Source organism: Ptychodera flava, chromosome 5 (assembly GCF_041260155.1).
Source record: "Ptychodera flava strain L36383 chromosome 5, AS_Pfla_20210202, whole genome shotgun sequence".
Taxonomy (NCBI): Eukaryota; Metazoa; Hemichordata; class Enteropneusta; family Ptychoderidae; genus Ptychodera; species Ptychodera flava.
The window spans coordinates 17,704,009-17,726,071 of NC_091932.1; the positions used below are offsets into that span (position 1 = coordinate 17,704,009).

At 37.6% G+C, this 22,063-nt stretch overlaps 1 protein-coding gene across 2 annotated transcripts; it reads right to left on the reverse strand.

The window, feature by feature from the left end:
• Window positions 1–11,048: 11,048 nt before the first annotated feature.
• On the reverse strand, window positions 11,049–18,915 carry LOC139133166 (mucin-21-like). 2 transcript variants are annotated; one of them, XM_070699597.1, is made up of 5 exons: window positions 18,871–18,915; window positions 17,015–17,212; window positions 14,666–16,343; window positions 14,240–14,318; window positions 11,049–13,001 (listed from the first exon to the last, which is right to left on the reverse strand). In XM_070699597.1, exons 3-5 carry the CDS (start codon window positions 15,372–15,374, stop codon window positions 12,641–12,643), a joined length of 1,149 nt encoding a protein of 382 aa, XP_070555698.1. In that variant the 5' UTR covers window positions 15,375–16,343; window positions 17,015–17,212; window positions 18,871–18,915; the 3' UTR covers window positions 11,049–12,640. The 2 variants fall into 2 exon arrangements, with proteins under 2 accessions (XP_070555698.1, XP_070555697.1); XM_070699596.1 differs by lacking the exons at window positions 11,049–13,001; window positions 14,240–14,318.
• Window positions 18,916–22,063: the final 3,148 nt, after the last annotated feature.

Genomic DNA, 22,063 nt, shown 5'->3' on the forward strand with positions numbered 1-22,063 from the left:
ACCTATTGACAACCCGTTTCACTCTCAGAGGTGTATGCAAATTTTGATAGTCGTCATGACAACAACACGACCTTTTCAGCACTGAGACATACTATAGCAGGGCTAAACCATGGCCCTTTTGGATTCTGTGATTGATACATTATGATCAAAATGCAACGAAAATGCGTTTCCATTGGCCATCATTTTTTTGTGCCTGTCATTCAAGTACGTCAGTTCAGATATTTAATTTTTGCTGCAAAGTTCCATGGCAACGCCGATCGTCTTCATAATTTGCATACAAAGTCATAGCATGGCCTTTCTGTGTCAAGCTGGGTTTGACTGCATTTAGCTCATCCCAAAGTGGCGGACCAGACTTTGCATGCCAATTACTGACTGAATTTCATGTCCCAGGCTTTGGTAGTCCATGTGGGCTACCATTTCATGGATTTTGGTAGCCCCAGAGAAAAGTTGGTAGTCTGTGGACGCGGGACTACCGCTAATTTCGAGCCCTGCCGTATACCGGGCGTCGGCGTACCCTACATCTGATTTTAATCAGATTCATCAGACAACCCGTTGCTGCCCAGTTGCGCCAGTGGTTTTCGGATCGACGTATTTCCTATAATTCATGTATAGGGCTCCTCGGTACTTAACGCGGATTACTAAAAATGGACGCTCATCATAAAAATCGATGCCGAACAAGTAAGACAAGGGAATGCTTCTGAAAATGTATCAAGAGAAAATTATCAAATTTAAGCGATCTAGATCTGCGTGTGTATGCTACTCAGCTGTAGAAAGTCTTAATTATGAAATTGGCGAAGTTTTGGACATTTAATATCTAATTTTACGGAACCGGCGGACAATGTAACCAGGGCAGCCTGTTGCTGACTGCATATAAACGCATTATATCATCGATATCAAAACATAAACTGTCAACCAAACGCTTGAACAAACTAACTGCGCATCGACGTAATGTTTTTCAGATATTTATCAAATTTCCGGTAACGTTGTATTAGATTTGTCGCTTTGGGTCTATTTTGATGGGGGCAGCTAGCTGGCAGGGTACGCGTACCTATTCCGGACAAGTGGTACCAAAAGTATTTCGTGGTTCAAGGTATATACCCCATTACTTTTGTCATTTTTTGATATATCCCTTGGGCCTGGTAAATTTCTCAGTTACCTTGAATGATAATGATTATTGGACCTGTTTTGATGTCTGTTGTTTAGTAAATTAAAAATAAACTTTCAGAACCACTTGCATGGCTTCATCTCCTAACGGAAGCCTGAGTGGTAAATGGACAGGCTACACAATTTTTTCTGTTACCTAAAATGTGGCCAGATGTCACGCCCTGCTGTCAAAAGTCAGTGGAAAACTCTGAACAATAATAGTTCTGTTATTCAGATTCTGGAAAAAAATCATAGCGTTAGTAATGTGCCCAAAAATAAAGACAGCTAGGGTGTTTTTTTAACTATTGTCCTGGGACATATACTATTTTGAGATGAGAAATAATGCCTGTCCATACATTTTAAAGAACACAAAAAAAAAAGAAAACTTCGGCGTACGTTTTAAAAGAAAACTTGGCAGAAACGTAAAACGACATATATAGCGAAGGAAGGAAATATTTTCTTCTTGGGCAAATCTTCGTCTGAACATATTCGACGGGTTTGGAAATGACGTGAATGGCTCCAGCGGAATCAGATTCACTGACAGCTGAACGATAACGACCTAACGTCGTGTGGACGGCAATGAATGACTCTGGACATTTTCGACCATACAATCGAATTCCATTTTCCAAATATTTTGTTGCACGGTATCGGCTCTTTCCTTGACCAATTTTCTTTCCTTGAAAAATCTTCATTTTATGTGGGAAAAATTACTGAACTCTACAAGTATCTCCATCACAGCGCTGTATCTGAACTGAACTCCATCTTGTCACTTGTTTACGCCCTGGCTGTCCTTCAGTCTTACAAGATGTGTTCATATTAGCCATTATATCGAATATTTGTCGAATATTATACAACGAAGCATAAGCTACGACAAATTTTCCAGCTGCTGTCGCCAATCACAACAAGGTAATGTTGGTAAAGGTATGCCAGCTATCAAACACAAGCTCAGACTGTGCATTCTGTAAAATCAAGGGTTTTTGTAGCAGACCCAGGCAAGCCTATGTGAGCCTGAACTGGCCTGGGGCAAGCCTGTGGCCTGCCCGAGGCTTGTCTTTTGTTGCGTTAGTTCTGTCGGGTACTGTATAGCAACTGCGGTGGCAGTGTGCTTCTGCTGCTACAATACCCCTAGACGTTATAGCCACCATCCTACAGCATCTACAGCATTTTCCCAAAGACTTATGTCTACTGCTTGATGTAGGGGTTCTCGTGTTTAGCCCCTTTATTACATATTTTGTTCTTTCACAAATTATTCATCTTTTTCTGATAGACTCCAGTATTTACATTTGTAGCATCCCTTTGTGACACCCTAGACTCAGATTGCAGTTAATAGTAGATTGAACTGAATTTTCACATTCAAGTCTACTAAGTGTTTTCTTGTGGGAACACTTTTTCTCTGCGGTCTAGATTATACAATATGTAATACAGTTTCAAATTTGCGAATTTTGGTTGCTTTGAACAAACCTTTCCAAAAATTGAGTTCCCCGAGCTTATTAAGATGTGAGCCATAGCACCTTAAATGATACGTGGACATAATATTTGCACATTTTTCGCCCGCTTGTTTTGATTAACATCCTCTGAAACATCCATTACGTTAGATTTAACAAAATTTTTCACAAACTCAATCGAGACAATGATATTGCGTGAAAAAAGAAATGCCACTTAATTTTTTTTACTTTATTGAAATATATATTAAATTAAATATTATTTAGGAGGTGACTAATTGTATTTTAATCACCAAAGGTTAAGTGAATTTCCATGTCTGAAAAATAAGTGAGTATATGACCACAAAACCAATAGGATGTACAACAAATGAATCACTCCCTTGGAGTACTAGTGAAGTTTAATTTCAAGATGTTTGATTTTATTACTTACACAACTCACTTTTCCAGTTTTATAAGAAATATCGCATGAAGCTGAATTTTTTTATATGTTGATGATTTCTTTGTTACTTAATTACTCGGATATTATATGCGCATGATATGTGTATTGTACATGCCTAGACAAAATTCAAAACTTTCAACAAAAGGCGAATAGATAGATTCAAAAAAGGCGAACTGAAGTTGCAATTCTACTTGCTGTAGCAACATGTGTAACATTGAAACCGACAGTCATTAAATCAGCGCAACTAACTGGACCAAGATATTCACGACACAGCGATCATTTTTCAGGAATTAAGGTGGTTACGCAGTTTTTACCTCCGCTGTCAGTGACGTGGAGCATATCAGATAGGTGGATTGTCCGTCGTCATCCGTCATCTATCAACAATTGTTTTATTCTCTGAAACTGCTGGTCTAATTGCTTTCAATACTGGTATGCAACTCATTTGGCTGAGTTCAGGTGCATTTGTTCAAGTCATGGTGAAATTTACTTATTTGTATTTTGGGGCATTTCTTCCTTTTTATCAACTTTGAAATGTGTTATGTTGGTTCCTAGGGACAACCTGAGTGTGGTTTATTCAAGTTGAGAAGAAAAGTTTTGTACTTGAAATTTTTGGGCCTTTTTTTCGTTTTTGTTTGAAAAACACAATTTTCTCACAATTATCTTTAAAGTTTCCTAGGTATTACTTCAGTTTCTTCAAATTTTGCTAATACTTGCATATTTATGGTAGAGATGAAAAACAAGAGCCCATTATTATATAATAGTAATACATGCATTTGCAAGGATGTCCTTGTTCAGTGTTCCTAAAATCAACATAAGCAGATGTATCAGTATTACAAAGTTTATTTACAAACAAAACCTGACCTTTTTTATTTTTAAGCAATACATAACAGCAGAAGTCTATCGGCTGCTAGGCCTCTTGTTAAAGCTTTTCCCATGTGACCTAAGCTCTGCCCCAATGGAAAATAACAACCAAAAGCATTTATCTGGAGATACAGGGTAGCTCAACATGAAATCCGGAAAAAAGTTATAGTATGTATATCGGTATCTCTTGAGATCAGACTACTTGTCTACTCGTTGACAAGCTTATAATCATCTCCCACTAACTACGTTGGTCCGACACAGATACTCATTTTTGATAAGTGAACATGTTACTTCAATCATGAAAACAAAAACATAAAACTTTGCCAAATTTTGTTTTTAAACAATCAAACTCACTTACGTATATTTGCCTTTTGACCTCTTTTACTGTCGATATGACTTTAGTTGACATTGCTGTGTACTTAGCACACAAAAGTTATGATTTTATAACCATTAATATACATGCAAAGGTATGTCCAATGTCGCTCTATTACTGTATCTGAAAATGCATTGATGGTTGCTATGATGATTGCCGCCCAGTCAACAAGGTATGCGATAAAAAACACTAGTATTTTAAAGAGATTGCATTAGCTCTTATAGCTGACTAGGTTTTCATGTTTGTACTTTTTGGTTTGGTAAAAATGTTGCAAAGCTATTTGCAAAAAAATCCCATAAACAATTTCTAAGTTGCTGAAGGCAATGCCTATTGACCTTGACCTAGGAATCTAAAGGTCATGGGGTCAATTAAGAAGCAATGCGAACTATTGATATGCATCCTTAAATCAATCAAATATCTTTGTCGTGTATTTGATAATCTATTTTATATAGTATGCTTAATTTAATGCTTTGAATGCTGATTCCATGACAACAATATTTACACTGAAAGTGTATTCAGCAAACTGTCCAATGAAGATTTTCTAAAAATCAGATTTTCAGGTTTAAAAGGCGACTTTGTTCCCCACTCGAGTCAAATGGAAGCAAATTGACAAAATTTGGGGTCTGGCTCATAGGCTACATGCATAACTGAAAACACACATATGGTTGCCTTGGTAATTATTCACTAACGACATCATCCCTGATACAAAACATACTAACTTCAAAGAGCACACATCTGTGGCTATTGTTGAGCAAGTTTTTGAGTTTCTATTATATGTTATGTAAACGTAGCAGAAAAGTATTTGTGAAAAATACTTGATTTTACAGAAATTCTTAGATGTTATGGGCATGACCTATTGACCTTGACCCAGAATGTTCAAGGTCATGGGGTCAACTGAAAGGCCATAATGTGAGGTACCAGTATGTGTCATGAAATCATGTAAATATCTTTTGCTGTTCACTAAATAGTCAGTTTTGTATAGTATTCTTAACTTTTAAGACTTTTAGTATGGTTGCCATGACAACACCTTTTGAGACAGAAAGCTACTTCTGAGACATGTCCACCAAAGATTTTCAGAAAGTTCAGATTTCGGGCTTTCAGAAAATGTATGGGGGAATTTGCCCACCCAAATGGTACCAATCGACCAATTTGGGGGTCTGGCTCATGGACTAATAGCTTCGTGTGTTGATACGCCCGTCTTCAGTGTACTGACATTTGTAGTAGTTGCTGTACTGACCTTCCCTGGGGAGGGGGTTGATGTTGTCGTACTGGCGGGAGTTGAAAAGTGCGAACTAAAGGTGGAGGACTGAGATATCGTATCCGTTGTTGATGGATGTGGTCGGTGCGTTGTCGAGGAAGTCGAAGGAACTGGTACCAGTGGTACGACAGGTGGTAGTGGCACGGGAGGTGGCAAACGTGCACAATGTATACAAGTGAGGGTCATTCTCGATGCCCCTGTTTTAGTGTTGAAACAAATGTTCATTGTATCGCTTAATCCTGTGTTCAAAGTTAACGTGTCTCCGGGAGTCAAAGATCTGTTAATGTGACCTATAAGCTTAGAAGGAAAGAAAAAACAATATTTTGGTTTTATTGAATTTTCGACACCAAACTACACTTTAAATCTTCAATCGTAACTCATTTTTCTATATCTCACATTGCTTCTTTGTATAAGTGGACTTCGACACCATTATTTATGAAATTCAAATACTCCAACATTCTGACACCATGCACGATACATTCACATATGTTACAGTGTAGAATTATCTCAGGCCGTGAAAACGTAATTGAACAGTGTTCAACTCAGAATGTTGTTTTAAATATTTAGCTTTGAAAGTAATCCCTTCGAATTCCTAATCTCTTTAAAGTTTGTGTGCGATGTGTGATAGCGAGTATGTGAGTGTGAGTGCTTCATGAACTCTATAGCCTGTGGAGGGGTTGCGATAAGAAAAATTGCAACAACTTAGCTCGGTTATTGAACCACTCCTTTCAAGGGTGGGGTTTTGGCCGAGCGCTTTTGACTGTGATGTCTTCGCTATAGGTGACTTGGTGCCGTACGCTGTGAGCTCGAATCCGATCGTAACTCTATGAATTTCCTGCTTCCTGTTGGTTTCAAAGATTAGGAACATGGTACCTATACCTAGTTGTCCTTAGATCGACCGTGAATAACAATACCTTTTTATTTCGTCGACAGTTGTTAGTCATGTTGCCTTACTCTTACAGATAATTAAAAAACGTACTTACGCGGCAGAATATATGTAATATATATATTAAGGTCCCGTCTTTGTACTCTAGTTTGATGAGCGATAATGTTATTGTATTCTTATTTGCTTGAGGTTTCCTCAGGAATAAAAATGACGCGACAGGTTCATCAGACTCGGCACGCCCAAAAGATCACATGATGGCGGTATAAGTAAAGCCATGTGGACAAGCGCGTACAGAAATATATTTCTATGCGCAGACGTGAGTTTGTTTGTACTGTGGGTCCATTCGTTTTCCGGGTTTGACCTATTGCGCCACAGCCCCGGTTCTGATTGGGTAGTGTGTTGTTTCTTTGTCTACCTGTCAAAGACTGGTGCACACGAGAAACAGTTCTCGCGCTGGTCTCCGCTGCGATCGTGATGGAAAAAGAACAATGTTTAATAGCCTAATATGTTTTTCTTAAAGTCTCATTCAATAGTAAGCTACATCGTCACTATCACCTGTGATATCTTCTGCTCATAAGTTTGACATTATATTTTCGTGCAAATAATGATAATGTGCGTGCGCTCCTGTACAAGAAACTGTAGTACACGTAATAATGATTGCCTTGTCGCACTGATGTCAAATAATAAGTTTACCCAATTGATTGATGCGTACCAAAACTCAGTATATGACCGTTATTTTCTGTGGAGGGAGTAAACTTCCGCATAAGTTGATAATGCCAGCTTTACATCCGGGTCAATGTCCTTCTAACTTAATTGAACACGACAGCGATGCTCTGCTGACAATATGTTCTGATCAATATTCTGCTTCACCCAAAATAAGAAAAATAATTCAGCTTGTATTCTGCAGGCCTGTATTCATGTGGACTCCTGTGAATTCACGTGTATTATTCTATCAATACAGGCAACACAGTTAGTTTAAATTTATCTGTATCATCGCCTTTTGATGCTGCATAAAAATACCATCAAACAAATACAAACAAATCAACATGCTTCTGTTCCTATTGAGAACGTAATCTTGGCTTTAGTAGTTAAAGGCATGATTTACTCATGTTAGTCTAGAGAACTTTTCATGTAAAAAGGGAAGAGAACGTTACAATTTCTCATATGAACGATTTACCCTTTCCAAACATTTTACAAACAGGTACTGTGTGTCCCTATAAAGTATGTATACTCTACTTAAACTGTAATATTAAAATTTCATCATGTGTACCGATTGGCGTGATCTCTTTCATAACAAATTCTATAACATAGAAACCAAGAAATGTTCATAGAATGGACAATTTACGACAACCGATACTTAATCTAGGGGATACAATTCTAAATTATCAAGAAGTAGTCGCTATTTATGTATTTAACTATGATAGGACGGTACAGGACTCTTCTCAAGTAATTTACAAGCGATTAAGTTTACTGTTGTGTAAATATATGCGTCTCTGTCTGGCATCGTCGTAAACTACTAGTACGAGGCGCCAAATGTAAAAAAAATTATTTACACAGTCACGCTTATTTCAGAGATAGAAGAGATTGAAAATTTGACATCGTCAGGTCCAACTGATGAGCAGAATCCATGGGAAATGTACAACCAACGGGAAAGTACAGGTGTGTAAGGACAATAGCATGTTGACGGAGTTCATGACAGGAACGATAGTAAAATGAGATTGAACTGGGATTGCCGGAACTTGATCGTGTCAATTACACGGCTAGAGGTGTTTCCGTGTTTAGTCCATCGGGGAAGGAAGTGCGTAGTTTCTTGATCCAAAACGTTTCTCTGGCATCTAAGTTGACCGGGTCTTTGTTGGTTATTTGTTCGGTCGCAACAACTGTGAAGTTATCTTCAGTAAAACAATCTTGATGGTACATTCACATGGAGTTTTTTCAGGAAGGTATTTTAAATTGTTCATATCTGTTAATTTTCAAAGATAATTTTTAGTAAAACTGCGCAAACTGTCGCATGCCAAAATGACTTTTACTCAGTAACTCATTGCAAAGGAGATATCTTTGTATCTATGTATAAATCACGCTTGCTCACCCACCCCTTTAGCAAGGAAATAAGAACAAAATCATGTTTCTAGGGGTTTGCTATTAAATAATGATCCTGAAAGTAGTTCCGGCAGTGCTAATATTGTGTTTACACTACAAGATAATATGTTTGCAAATCTTGACATAGAGATTAATCCTCTGAAGACCAAGTAGGGAAGTGGAGTATTCCTAAGTTAATGGAGCTTTCCCGCAATGAAATTCAATTGTTCAATGTGAAGTGCAAAGTTATTTGAGTGGTAAAATAGCTGATACTATTCATGTATTTATAATCCTTGGCTTGTGTGTAAGCTGACTTTAATGAACCTGTTGTACGTGTTTTCGAAGAGGGACAGGCACCAATAATGCCATTGCATTTAAGGGATAAGAGTGTTGCTGCAATAATTTCCCTACTTCGCTCGAAGTGTTCTTGCGGATGTGTCAAGTGTATCGTATCCTGGCTGTGTTCCATGTCACAAAGCATGATCCGCCGCCTGAGATTCCGAACTGAGATCTTGGCATGGCGCCATACCAGTATTGCACAATGCTGTATTTAGACCACAGGGAGATTATTGTATGAGCTGGACTCTATTGAATGGTGACCGGTACATATCCGCACTAGAGCGATGCTCTGTCACCTGGTGTGAATACCTCCATGGTCTGTATGTAGAGCAATGTCGTGCAACGCTGAATCAAGGTTTGATGGCACAACTATATTTACATCTCCTTTTACTCGGTGTTACCTTCTTTTCTTTCTCTTGTTCGCCGTATTCGTCATAGCGAATCTTTTCTTATTATTGCCGTATACTACGGCGCTCCAAATGTTTCAAAAGTATTAATCGTTATACAGTCATGGTACAAAAATAAACTCAATTTTCTTTCTAAAATAAAATAATGCAGAAAAATCCATTTTGTCCATATGATTGCATTTTATTAATTTAACTTTTCATAAAAATAGCATTTCTCTTAAAATATATGGGAAATGTCATCAAAAGATGGTATGCAACTTTACCTCGATTGAAATAAAAATTCTGTGAAATTTCAAACAGACGACTAAGAACAACAGAGAAAAACACAACCTTATAACAGAAACGTACGATACGAAATATGTTGACGAGAACATATATATATAGATTTATTACATTAAAGATTATAAGTATTACATTTATTGGTGTTTTTATTACATTTATGGGCAATATAACATTTATGGGTGCATTTTATCACACTTATAGTTGATGTTACATTTCAGGAGATTACTACATTTATTGAGGTTACAAGAGTGATTTTTCTGCCGGACGCCTACGAGTCTTAACCTTTCGAGTGCTGCAATCTTTCCCACCAAAATGTTAGTGCAACATTTTACCAATTTTTATGAAATTTTCTGTAATATTTTTGAAACTTTTGGACAAAACGGATATCACATTTCATTGGCTACAGTTTTTCATCAAAATTTTGGCCAAAATCTGAAAAAAATGACTGGGGTACATTTTATAAAGGTGACAAAAATTGACTTTGGCGCTCAAAGGGTTAACGATGAAAATCCTCTATACCAAACAGTGACATCTTCAAAACTGTATAGAATTGTCCCTTATACCTGGATGTTCAAAACTTAATACTGGTATTTATTTTATCATGATATAGTGAGTTATAGGATATCTGAGGAAATTCCCCATGCAATTGAGGGATGTGTGTTTCCGTTGCAGCAGAAATCATGTGCCCCAGTAAACGGCGATTGCACGGCGGTTCATGGGAATGCCTGACTCGGGCCTCCGCCGGACTATGCCCGAGCTGCGCCAGGTAGGCAACGCTTTGTTCGGGAGAGCCTATGCTTTAGGCATCGTTGTGTTTGGGAGAGGCTGCCTTATATAGTCAGGGGACCGTCGGCTGCCGGCACACCACAACGAGACTGAGCTTGTCTACTTGTCAGCTGTCACGTACTGTAAATAATACCATTCAAGTATTATTAGGACAATGGGATAACTTGTTAACCAAGACGTCTATGAGATGATCTTGAAGATTACAGGTGAAAGTTGTTGCTGAAATACTCCAATTATCTTGTCTAACATCGGAGTAGCATGATGATCTAATTCCCTGGCATGAAGCTGTAAGGTATCATCAATTTAAGAAACACCACGTACTTAAACCATAGCGATTGTAATAATTAATTTTGCATGTTGGCTTTTTCTCTGTGACTCTGAGGTGTCTCTTTTTTATCTCACGGTGCTGGCCTGTTCTGTTTTCCTGTGTTTTTTTTCGTTTTTGTGAGTACATGATACCTACTTGTGTCTAGCGCCATCACAATCGATTGTTCAATTCTGATTATCTATCTTTTTAACAGTCAAACCGGATGTGGTTTTACATTTTAACGTTTTTTGGTCATAGTTTTTTTCTGAATTGCAGTAGTGTTTTTTCTGTTTTTTATGATGTGTTATTGTGTCTTTGTGTATGTTGTGTTTTTTTTGCTCAAGACAATTTACTTTTTTTATAAAATCATATTGCACTTTTGAATCATTGTGCATGCATATGAAATAAGTATGTGTGTATGTTTTTTAAAGTCGTTGCAAACTTAATTTTGTTATATCTTTCTATTTATTTCGAGTCCATATACGCTTATAAGAATGACTTACAAAATACAATTTTATACCATTTCCTGTAATTGTTAATGAGACATTTATTTATTTTTAAATTCTGCTTTCTTTAATTCCGCTAAGCTTTATTGCAACAGAGAAAAACCGGAAGTTTTATTTCACAAATTCTTTATCTGTACCTATATTTCATAATACTTCCCATATATTTTTAAGATAAGTGCTATTTTTATGAAAGTTACACAAATAAAATGCGACTTTATGTCTTAAAATGTTTTTCTCTGTATTATTTATAGTTATTTCGTAAGAAAAATTGACAGTTCATATTAACTAACGATTAATACTTTGAGACATTTGGCGCGGCCTACGTATACACTAGACCACATTTTATTCCTAGCAATACAGCGAAATGAGTATATTTACACAATAGTAAGACTACACAATAGAAAAGGGGTCGAAAATACTTGTATGACAACTAACGTTACCCCGCACCCACGTGCATCCATTCGACATATTAATAATGACATAAATTACATAAACTTGGAATAATACTTTTTCTCCCTATCTTAATATAGTTTTATTTTCCGATGTGAAGTTAAGAGTGAATTTTTCCCCGATTCATCCAGATAGCCTCTGTCTAGATGCAAATTTAAAGGACCACAATGCAAATATAATGAAACTAAGACATGCAAAACAAGCTGTGGCGATTCAAATAAAAGTGAACTAATCCCACTCCTAGGGTCTCCTTCGAAGGTTCACCATTTTGTGTAACGTACGTTAGGGTCGCTTAGGAATTTTATTGCATATGAATATTATTTCCGTCTTTATGTTAAGTATGTCATATCCAGGTCGTTGCTATACAAATCACAGCTAATGTGTATTCTTACGGTACTTGGTCAAGCCCGAGGTCGATGACCTTTGGTGCACTATTGGAAAGGCAATTTGCTGTACATATGTTATATTTCAAAGTCAATTTGTTTAAGAAGAAAAGTTAACTGCAGGGGTACACATCAAACCAATGTCTTAAGTAAATATCAAGACTAAAACTTAAACAACAGTATAAATTATTGTGATTAAAGTGTAAAAAAATTACAATGAACGATCAGTATAAATGTATCGCTTTCATTCGATTGCACAGTTTCATTCAAAATAACAAAAGACAGAATTTACTGTACTGAAAATAGTAATTTGCTTCCATCGGAAGACCTAATTAGGTGCAACCTGAATACAGTTAGTGGGTCTTCGTATTGTTATGTACAAGTCCTCAGCTGTGTAATTAGGTGTGAGAAGATAAAACCAACTAATTTTCCGCTTAGAGAACACTGCATAAATGCAGGGTTTACATCAAATTCCTTAAACATTATACTAACGCCACGAGGAGTGACGTTTTTATAACCTAATCACAGATGTCCAAAGTCGCTCGATAAATAAGTTTTGAAGTCAGTTTCATTTTTATAAAACAATATCTGAATCGAAGTCGGCGACAATGCAGTTTTAGTTGACATTAACTGAACAACTAGACCTTAAATGTGGAAGACTTAATAAGCGGACGGAAAATGATTCGATGCTTATCTGGTTCAATCTATCTTTAGCTCTTCATATTCGTGTGTTGTTAGTTCATTATCGTAAGTAAGCTCCGTGTAAACATGATCAAATGCCTGTTCCGTAAAGTCAAGGCTTTGGTATGGAGAAACAGGAATAGCTCTTAATTCTGTGTATGAGTCGTCTAATTGGTGATTGTTGCCATGAGGCCTATGGCTTCTTGGAGTGAGACTCTGGTAGGCATGCTCAAGAAGGCGATTGCCTTGTAACAGATCTGTGTAGCCGGAATGGTCTGCGGAAATGGGTAGAGAAGAAACATTTACCGTCTCAGTTTGGTACGCCGGTGCAGGGATGACGTAATCACTGTTGGCATCCTGTCCTTCCTTTCTCTTTTGTCTACAAATGAACACAATAAGACAGTCAAAAGTGACGGATATTTCATTGAAGGTATTCTGATGACGGCGTAAAGTGACGGTGCGTTGCATTTATACACATTTTTGCTACATTTATGAGTCACGTCTCTGACATCGAGGGGTTGCGGTCATTACTTCTGTTCTAATGATCATCGTTTACTTTCTGAACTCCAACTAACACGATTGGAACTAATTTGGGATAATTGGATCTTCATATTTTTCAAATTTCTCAGTGTTAGGTGCCGTATAGCTGAATGTTGCAAAATTACAAATTAGTCATAAAAAGAAATGTACAACGTAAAAAGAAAAGCAGGTTAGCTTATATTTGCAGATTTAACAGACATAATAATTAATTCACCATCCAATTATCCCAAATTAGTTCCAATAATGTTAACTGTTAAAATGACGAGGTGTACATTATAAGAATCTGTCAGTGATATGTTGCTTGTCTGAACAAAACGCAAGGCTTGAAGATACGAAGTCAATAGTTTGCTCTTGGTCGCCATTCAAGTAAAAGGAAACATTTCTCTTGTGATCTATTTTCGATGTGAAAATCATGTTTTTATTATTTACTTTAGACATTCATTTATCAGTGAAGAATGGTAATATTTACTTCTTTTCCATTCTAAAAGAAAACCAATGAAAATGTGATATCCCTACTTCAGAATATCCTTGGTTGTTTGTTGAAAGGAAAAAGTGAAATATGTTTAAGCTTTTGTTCGATTTTGATGATAGGCCCTTTATCTCTTACAGACACGACTACTACAGCAGCACAAGAGTTGCCTCTCACGCCATCAATTATAAATTATGGTTGAAGCCTTTGCGACAAGAGATGGAGTCCTTTTTAAATTTAATTTCTGCTCGGATTATGTCAGGACAGGGGCATTTCTTCAACAATGAAGTGAGCTTGCTCTTCATATTATGTTAGCGAATGCGAATGCAACATTGTTCAAGGGGATTTCTGTATCCTGCATCTGTAGTAGCCAAACACTATGTTTGCTTAAGTATAGCCAAGCAAAGGGTTGTGCGGCAGATAGCCGACACTGAGCAGCGCAAATTTTAGTCCTTGCGCGCATGTTGTTGACACATTGGCGAATTGCGTATGTTTCACGAATTCTCATATTTATTTCTGTGTCGTATCATTTGGCGGTAGGTCAGGATTGGCACTATATCTCTATCGGCAAGAATTCACAGCCTTGATAAATATTCAATTATTCTTACCTCCTACACCACAGAAGAACAGCTCCTAATATTAAGGCCACTATTAATAAAGGCAGCACACCAACTACAGAGAAGACGACTGCGAAGGTAAAATAGATATAATGTGAAAACTATTATTGCTTCAAGGTCATGTTTTACCACTATTAACATTTTCACCTTCACTCAGAATATTTTCACGACTCTCTGTAGCCAAACACCTGAACCCCTGTTTTCACGCATTAACATTGTCTGCATTATTGGAACTCACAAAAGTATATTTTGAATTAAATCCCTCGGCTGTAAAACCATTTAGACTCACTTATGTCAATCGGTTTCCTCAGATCTAACGTTTAGAAATAATCACCCATTCCAGAAACTCCAATGATTGGAACATTATAAGAAAAATTAACAAACTGAGCAATGACGTAGAAAGAGGTGTATGCTCACTGATGCTATTCGCAGCTGAACTTTGCTCGGTCGTTGCTGGTGTTTCTAACTTCATTGAAGTCAGGCTGGAAGTCGTCGACCTCGACCACGTAAATGTTATAGCTTTGTGTGTTGACACATCAGTCTGCAGTGTACTGACATTTGCAGTTGTTGCTGTACCGACCTCCCATGAGGAAGGGCTTGATATTGTCGTACTGGCATGAGTTGAAAGGTACGAACTAAAAGTGGAGGATTTGGATATCTCATCATTTGTTGATGGATGGGATTGTTGCGTTGTCGTTGGTGTAAAATCTTTGTGTGTCGACACAACAGTCTGCAGTGTGCTGATACCTGTAGGTGTTGCTCTACTGACTTCCCCTGAGGAAGGGGTTGATGTCGTACTGATGGGAGTTGAAAAATACGAACTTACGCTGGAGGATTGGGATATCTTATCGGTTGTTGATGGATGAGGTTGTTGCGTTGACGTCGACCTCGACCTCGTTAATGTACTAGATTTGTGTGTTGAAAAATCAGTCTGCTGTGTGGTGACATTTGTAGTTGTTGCTGTACTGACCTCCCCAGAGGAAAGACTTGATATTGTCGTACTGGCGGGACTTGAAAAGTACGAGCTGAAGGTGGAGGATTTGGATATTGTGTCCGTTGTTAATGGTTGAGGTTGTTGCGTTGTCGTGGACCTCGTTGATGTAAAAGTTTCGGTGTGTCGACTCATCAGTCTGCAGAGTGCTTACATTTGTAGTTGTTGCTGTGCTGACCTTCCCTGAGGAAGGGGTTGATGTCGTACTGGTGGGAGTTGAAAAATACGAACTTACGCTGGAGGATTGGGATATCTCATCAGTTGTTGATGGATGAGGTTGTTGCGTTGACGTCGACCTCGACCTCGTTAATGTACTAGATTTGTGTGTTGAAATATTAGTCTTCAGTGTCCTGACATTTGTAGTTGTTGCTGTACTGACCTCCCCAGAGGAAGGAGTTGATATTGTCGTACTGGCGGGAGTTGAAAAGTACGAGCTGAAGGTGGGGGATTTGGATATCGTATCCATTGTTGATGGTTGAGGTTGTTGCGTTGTCGTGGACCTCGTTGATGTAAAGGCTTCGTGTGTCGACTCATCAGTCTGCAGAGTGCTTACATTTGTAGTTGTAGCTGTACTGATCTCCCCTGGGGAAGGGGTTGATGTCGTACTTACTGGAGTTGAAAAGTACGAATTAAAGGTGGAGGGTTGAGATATCTTACCCGTTGTTGATGGTTGTGGTTGTTGCGTTGTCGTGGACCTCGTTGATGTAAAGGCGTCGTGTGTCGACACATCACTCTGTAGTGTGCTGATATCTGTAGCTGTTGCTGTACTGACCTCCCCTGAGGAAGTGGTTGATGTTGTCGTACTGGTGGGAGTTGAAAAGTACGAACTAAAGGTAGGGGATGGGGATATCGTACCCGGTGTTGATGGTTGAGGTTGTTGCGTCGTCGTAGGCCTCGTTGATATAAAGTCTTCGTGTGTCGACACATCACTCTGCTGTGTGCTTATGTCTGTAGTTGTTGCTGCACTGACCTCCCCTGGGGAAGGGCTTGATGTCGTACTTGCTGGAGTTGAAAAGAACGAACTAAAGGTGGGGGACTGAGATATTGTGTCCGTTGTTGATGGATGAGGTTGTTGCGTTGGAGAGGGAGTTTGCTCTTTTTTCACTGTAGAAAATCAAGCAAAGGCAACAGTAAGCATTATTCTATGAAATAATAGACTCTCGTTTGAAAAGCTTCGACATGTGCCTTGGCGTCTAGATTATAATCAAAGAAGATTATTTCTATTGTAGTATACTTTACCTTCAAATCAATGTTAGTCTTTCAAATTTGGTTGGGGCCAAACGTATCGAGGATTTGGAACTGGATCAACGTTTATTTCGGTTGACTAGGGTGTGAAGAAGATGAAGGCGTGTCCTAATCTTGCGCTTATTCTCCTAGGCGTTGATCAATTTGTAATTTAGACTTGAAATCCCCCGATGAATTGCTTATAAAAGTTCTTTGATATATGGATATAGAGATGTCCTCTATTTATAATAAAGACCGTTGTAAAAGTTGTTGGCAAAATATTATTATGTTCATCCATCAGTTCGAGATTACTTCTTCAATGACAAACGATTAACCTAAGGCTTACATAATACTTTTTGCAGCCTCTGGTTCGTTTTCTTTCGTATCAACATGTAGGATTATGGCAGAACATTGATTTCAATTATTCCTTGCATGTTTTATTCACTCTTTCGGCTTACATATACTCTTTTCATTTATATTCCTGCCTGTACTAACGTGTCAGTGGAGTTTGCTTTGACATAAATCTTTAAAGGAATATATTATGACATTACCGCATAATTTCCTGAATTTTAATGTGGATGTTCGTCCATGGATGCCAAAACCCAAGCTAGTCCTTTTCGTCAAATGACCTGGTACAGCAGATGGCGGGCGAAGGTTGAATGGTGGCAAACGTGTGCAATGTGTACAAACGAGGATCATTCTTAATTCCTCACTTTATGCGTTGAACGGCATAGGTCTGTTAATGTAACCTATAAGAGGAAAAATATTGGGTTTTATTTGATCTTTGACATCAAACTACACTTAAACCCTTCGGTCCCATTTCTTACATTACTTCTTTGTACCTGCAGACTTAATTATGTTCAAACAAATTGCACGAACTTCTATAAAATTCAAATACTCGGAGATTCTGGCATCATGCGCCGTGTAGAATTATTTCACGTCATACAAACATAGTTTAATAAGTCATTTATGGTGACGTTATCAAACTCAGAATGCAGTTTGTATATGGCGCCTGGTGACATAAAACATACAATTGTCTCACAAACGTAGTAGTACAGAACTAATGTTCTCTCATAGATGTAAATTTTATCTCAGAATTCCTGATCCTTTTCCTCCTTCCCGTTGATTTAAAAGAGTAGAAAACCTTAGTACCTACACGGTGCATCTCGCTGTCCTTAAATTGACCTTGCACGAAAATACCTTTTTTTTGGAGACAGCTCAGCATATAATCTTTGCAGTTACGTTTAAAAATACGCTCCAGCTAGGTCTTATTGCCTGTGACTTTGAACTTACTTCTATCATACGCAAGATGTGTCTTGCTTTTCAAATTAGCTTTTTAATTGTTTGATCCGTATATCTTTAACAGATATGAGAGAAATATGCCTAATTGTAAGTAGCCACATTTTCCAATAGTAGAGTCGTCAAGGAACAGCTCCACCGAACATTCCAATATTCAGTTCGGGGACTTAGCACAACAAATAATTAACCGTCAATTGATAGACTACTTTCATGCCGAACGAACAGATTTTTCAGACCGTCTAAAAAACTGACAAACAGTAGAAACGCTTGGTTTTGCCACCAGTAATGAAGTCGGAAAATTATCTTACTTTTAAAGATACAGGTATAATTACTATTTTTAATGCAGTATTACGAGGCCCGAAGACCTTGGTTGTGAATATACACCCACATCGGTGCAGTAATAAAATCAAACACATGCAAGCTCAGCACATAATATTTGAAACAAGTGACTATCAATCTTTGTCACAGTTGTCAATGCTTAGTATTAGTTCCCATTGTAATATGAGTACATAAAGTGGCACCTTTTTAGGATTTATTATGTCTTGATGTTTGCTGTTCTCACACAAAAAGTTACATAGTACACGGGGAATTTCCGAGTAAATATTATAAATATATAAATGGTTGCCTACTTATCGTCAAAAACTATCCCTAAACAGACATACTCAAAAAATAAGGCCAATATATCCACGATTCATTTATATATATTAAACTTGAGATCACATTTATTACTGTAGCCCTTCTCGTTCGTACCTTACCCGTTAGAGTTCCTCAGAAGGAGTTGGGCATATCGAGTTTACTGATCCTACCTTAAGTACATTACTCCATTTTGCTGAGCCACATACCTTGCCGAGTACAGCCAACATCAGCTATCCTTTTCAATAAGACGACCATACGTTTGACCTTTTAACCTTTTATCGAGTCACTTAGTACATACTTCGATGCATTTTAAAGACTATCAGCATCATTTAATCCGCTCAAAACACTTATAGTAACAACTCACTGCCGTAAACTGATCATTCTCGCAGGTGAGGCAAAACAGTCTAACGCTGGCAAAACTGAAGCAAACAAGTACTGTGTATAAAAGCCAAGACGAAACTGTAAAACTTACGTTTTTGGGTCGCCGCCCCTCTGGCCCGGTTCTAGTCCCCGATGTAGAATAATCTGAAGGACGATCGCAGGTCTGTGAATTGCGCCCTCTACGGTAAGAAGTGACAGAAGTTGTGCTACTTGGAAACCACCAGAGGGAGGCAAAAGCGATAAACACACGAATAATTTGTCGTCTGCAACAAATATTTCAAGCAGGCCAAACAGTCGAACTGTTATGCTTGCACTTCTTTGCATACGTTTACAAATTGACGACACAGCATGGGAACAGCAAAGTATTTTTTAAACTGTGCGCTATTCATTCACATCAGAATGCGGGAAGAGTAACCTTTACATAAAAGTTTTGGTTAATTTGACATTAATTTTACAAAGAGTTGACCAACATCAGTAGAAATGAGAAACTGGTCAAGACAGCGCACAGATATTTGATATCGTATAATAATATGTCACTTCTGTATTAAACTGTATTCTTTACATTGCTAATAGGAAGACCAGTGTTCATAATATTTTTGGAGAAAACGAAGCTCGAGATATGTGTCTGAAATATGAGTTGTTTATATTACTGATACAAAATAGCACTCATTGTCATTTCACTTCGAAAGGAGTGAAGTGACATGAAGTGAATTGAAATGAAGTTAAGTGAAGTGCAGTGAAGTGAAGAGAATAAAGTGCAGTGAAGTGCAGAGAAGTGATGTGAATTTTATTTTAACAGAAATATGTAGACAAGATATGGTTTATGAAATGGAAATTTCAAAACTAGGTCAAGATGATGAGCAGATTGCAACTGAATAAGCGACAGTGAGAAAAAGATGTGATGATTATTCGCCTTGAATTATATGCCATACTCAAAGTACCTTTAATTTAAAATCACCCTTTCATAATAACATTTTGGAAAAAAAGAATAATGAATGAATAAATGAATGATGAATGAAAAGAGAAATGAATGAATGAATGAATGAATGAATGAATGAATGAATGAATGAATAACTGAATGAATAGATGCATGAATGGATTGGCATTATGGATATATAAATGATGAGTAAGTGAAATCATTTAGGATATGGATGAATGGCAGAGATAGACAACACTGACGCTACCTGCCGTACCTACATGAATCAGAATGTGACGTATGACATGACTATATGATATAGCGCCCTCTACTATGCACTGGTGATGCTAACAAAATTGAGTTTGAAAGCAATGACACTTCATTTAGGCTACGTTTGCAAACAATCTGAATGAGGAGAATCTAGTATACTTTCTCCGTTTCATTTCAAGCAGTCACTTAGCAGCGCAAGTATTTAAAGTACTACTTTCGTGTTCCCCGCCAAAAATATAAAGTTTGTCTTCAGTTCGCATAGGCTGCTTATTTCATTTTCTTGCTTATGGTAGAACACGCGACCCTTTCTTGTAAAGTAACAATTACACACGGGGTGACTTCCTTTCATCTGCCCAAAAATTGTACACGATGAACATATACAAAAACTTATCTGGCATTGTATTTGAGTGTAGGGTTCTCTAAAATATCAGTATAGGCGACAGAAAAGAAATAATATTGGAAAGGTGGCCCTCACTGTGTGAAAAAATATTCAAAATCTAAATATTTTGGAGCAGGTTCAGGCATTATTCTGCCTTGAAATCTGGGGAAGGCAGCTTACTTCGCACGTAATGGTAACTATTGTTATAAAAGACAAACTTCGGAATACCAGACTTTCGAAATCACATACAGACAGATAAAAAGTAGAGAGATACTGACACAGACATAGGGCAGACAGACAGACAGATAGACACTAGACAGCCATGCCATACTGAGTGAAACGGGCTGATGGACAGAGACACTGACAGACAGACGGACAGATAGATAGATAGATTGATAGATAGATAGATAGATAGATAGATAGATAGATAGATAGATAGATAGATAGATAGATAGATAGATAGATAGATAGACAGACAGATAGATAGATAGATAGATAGATAGATAGATAGATAGATAGATAGATAGATAGATAGATAGATAGATAGATAGATAGATAGATAGATAGATAGATAGACGTCTGTATGTTACAACATAAATATCTCTGCATTTATTAAGAACAAAATTGAGAACCGTGAAGGTTCATCGTTCTGAACAACTGTCCGTGCTTTTCAGTTTCCTGAAAGTCTTGGGGCAACAGGAACAAAATGAAAAACACCGAGAATAATGATTATGAGAATGAGAAACATTGTGAAGAAAATTCCATACCAAGCGCAAACCACTGAGGTTGCCGAGCAACAACCGCAGCACCCACAAGTTCGACTTATGCAAAACTGTGTTGGTACCCGTCATATGGGTGTTTGACCACGACGAGCCGATATGACGCCGGTCAAGATGTATGCCTGTACTCACCAATAACGATCAGATCGGCGCTGGCTTCAACAGCCGCATTACCGAAATCTCGGCACGTGTAGGTACCGGACACATCCTCTGTAGCCCTGCTGACCCTGAGATGAAACTCGTTCTTGGAAACGTCGCCTGTTATTTCGTAGATGTTGTCTAGGCCGTTGCTTACATCGCGATTCACAGAGATTCCCAACGATCCTTTCTCCCACAATACTAGAGATGGCAAGTTCACGAAAGAGCAGTTGAGCTGGGCTGTATCGTTCACAAATACCCGTGTCTCGACGGGACGTTCCGTAAATGGATCTTGAGCATCTGTACGGTAATAAAATGAAGATACCAATATCACTGTAGACAAATTATATTAGAATCGAGAGTGTTGTTTTGCAGGAATAAATTAATTGCGAAGCATGACAATAATGAACAAATGGCCAAATGCACGATTCAAAATAAATGCAATACAAAATGTGCATTAATAAATAAATAACAGTCAAATAAACACAAAATTCTGTCTTTTAATGGTCTTGGGATTAGAAAATTTAATTAGATATCTTTAATAAATTAATAATTAATCACCTAATTATCATATGTCCAGTATTACAAAAGACACTACTGTAAGTATAAAAAATAATTAATTAATTAATAATGAATGAATGAATGAATATATGAATGAATTCACAGATTCATTGATTCATTTGTTCATTTGTTTATTTATTTATTTATTCATTCGTTCATTGATTCATTAGTTCAATTATTTATTCATTTATCCATTCATTAATTTCAAGTTCAGATCTTGCAGTAAAATCTTTTGAATCTA

Bases quoted from the DNA above. Each gene is read 5' to 3' on its own strand.
- LOC139133166 (XM_070699596.1), bottom strand. From the start codon at position 17,162: ATGATCCTCGTTTGTACACATTGCACACGTTTGCCACCATTCAACCTT. The intron at 16,344-17,014 runs GTAATGTCATAA...GATTTTCTACAG, and splicing joins AAAATTCAGGAAATTATGCG to TGAAAAAAGAGCAAACTCCC.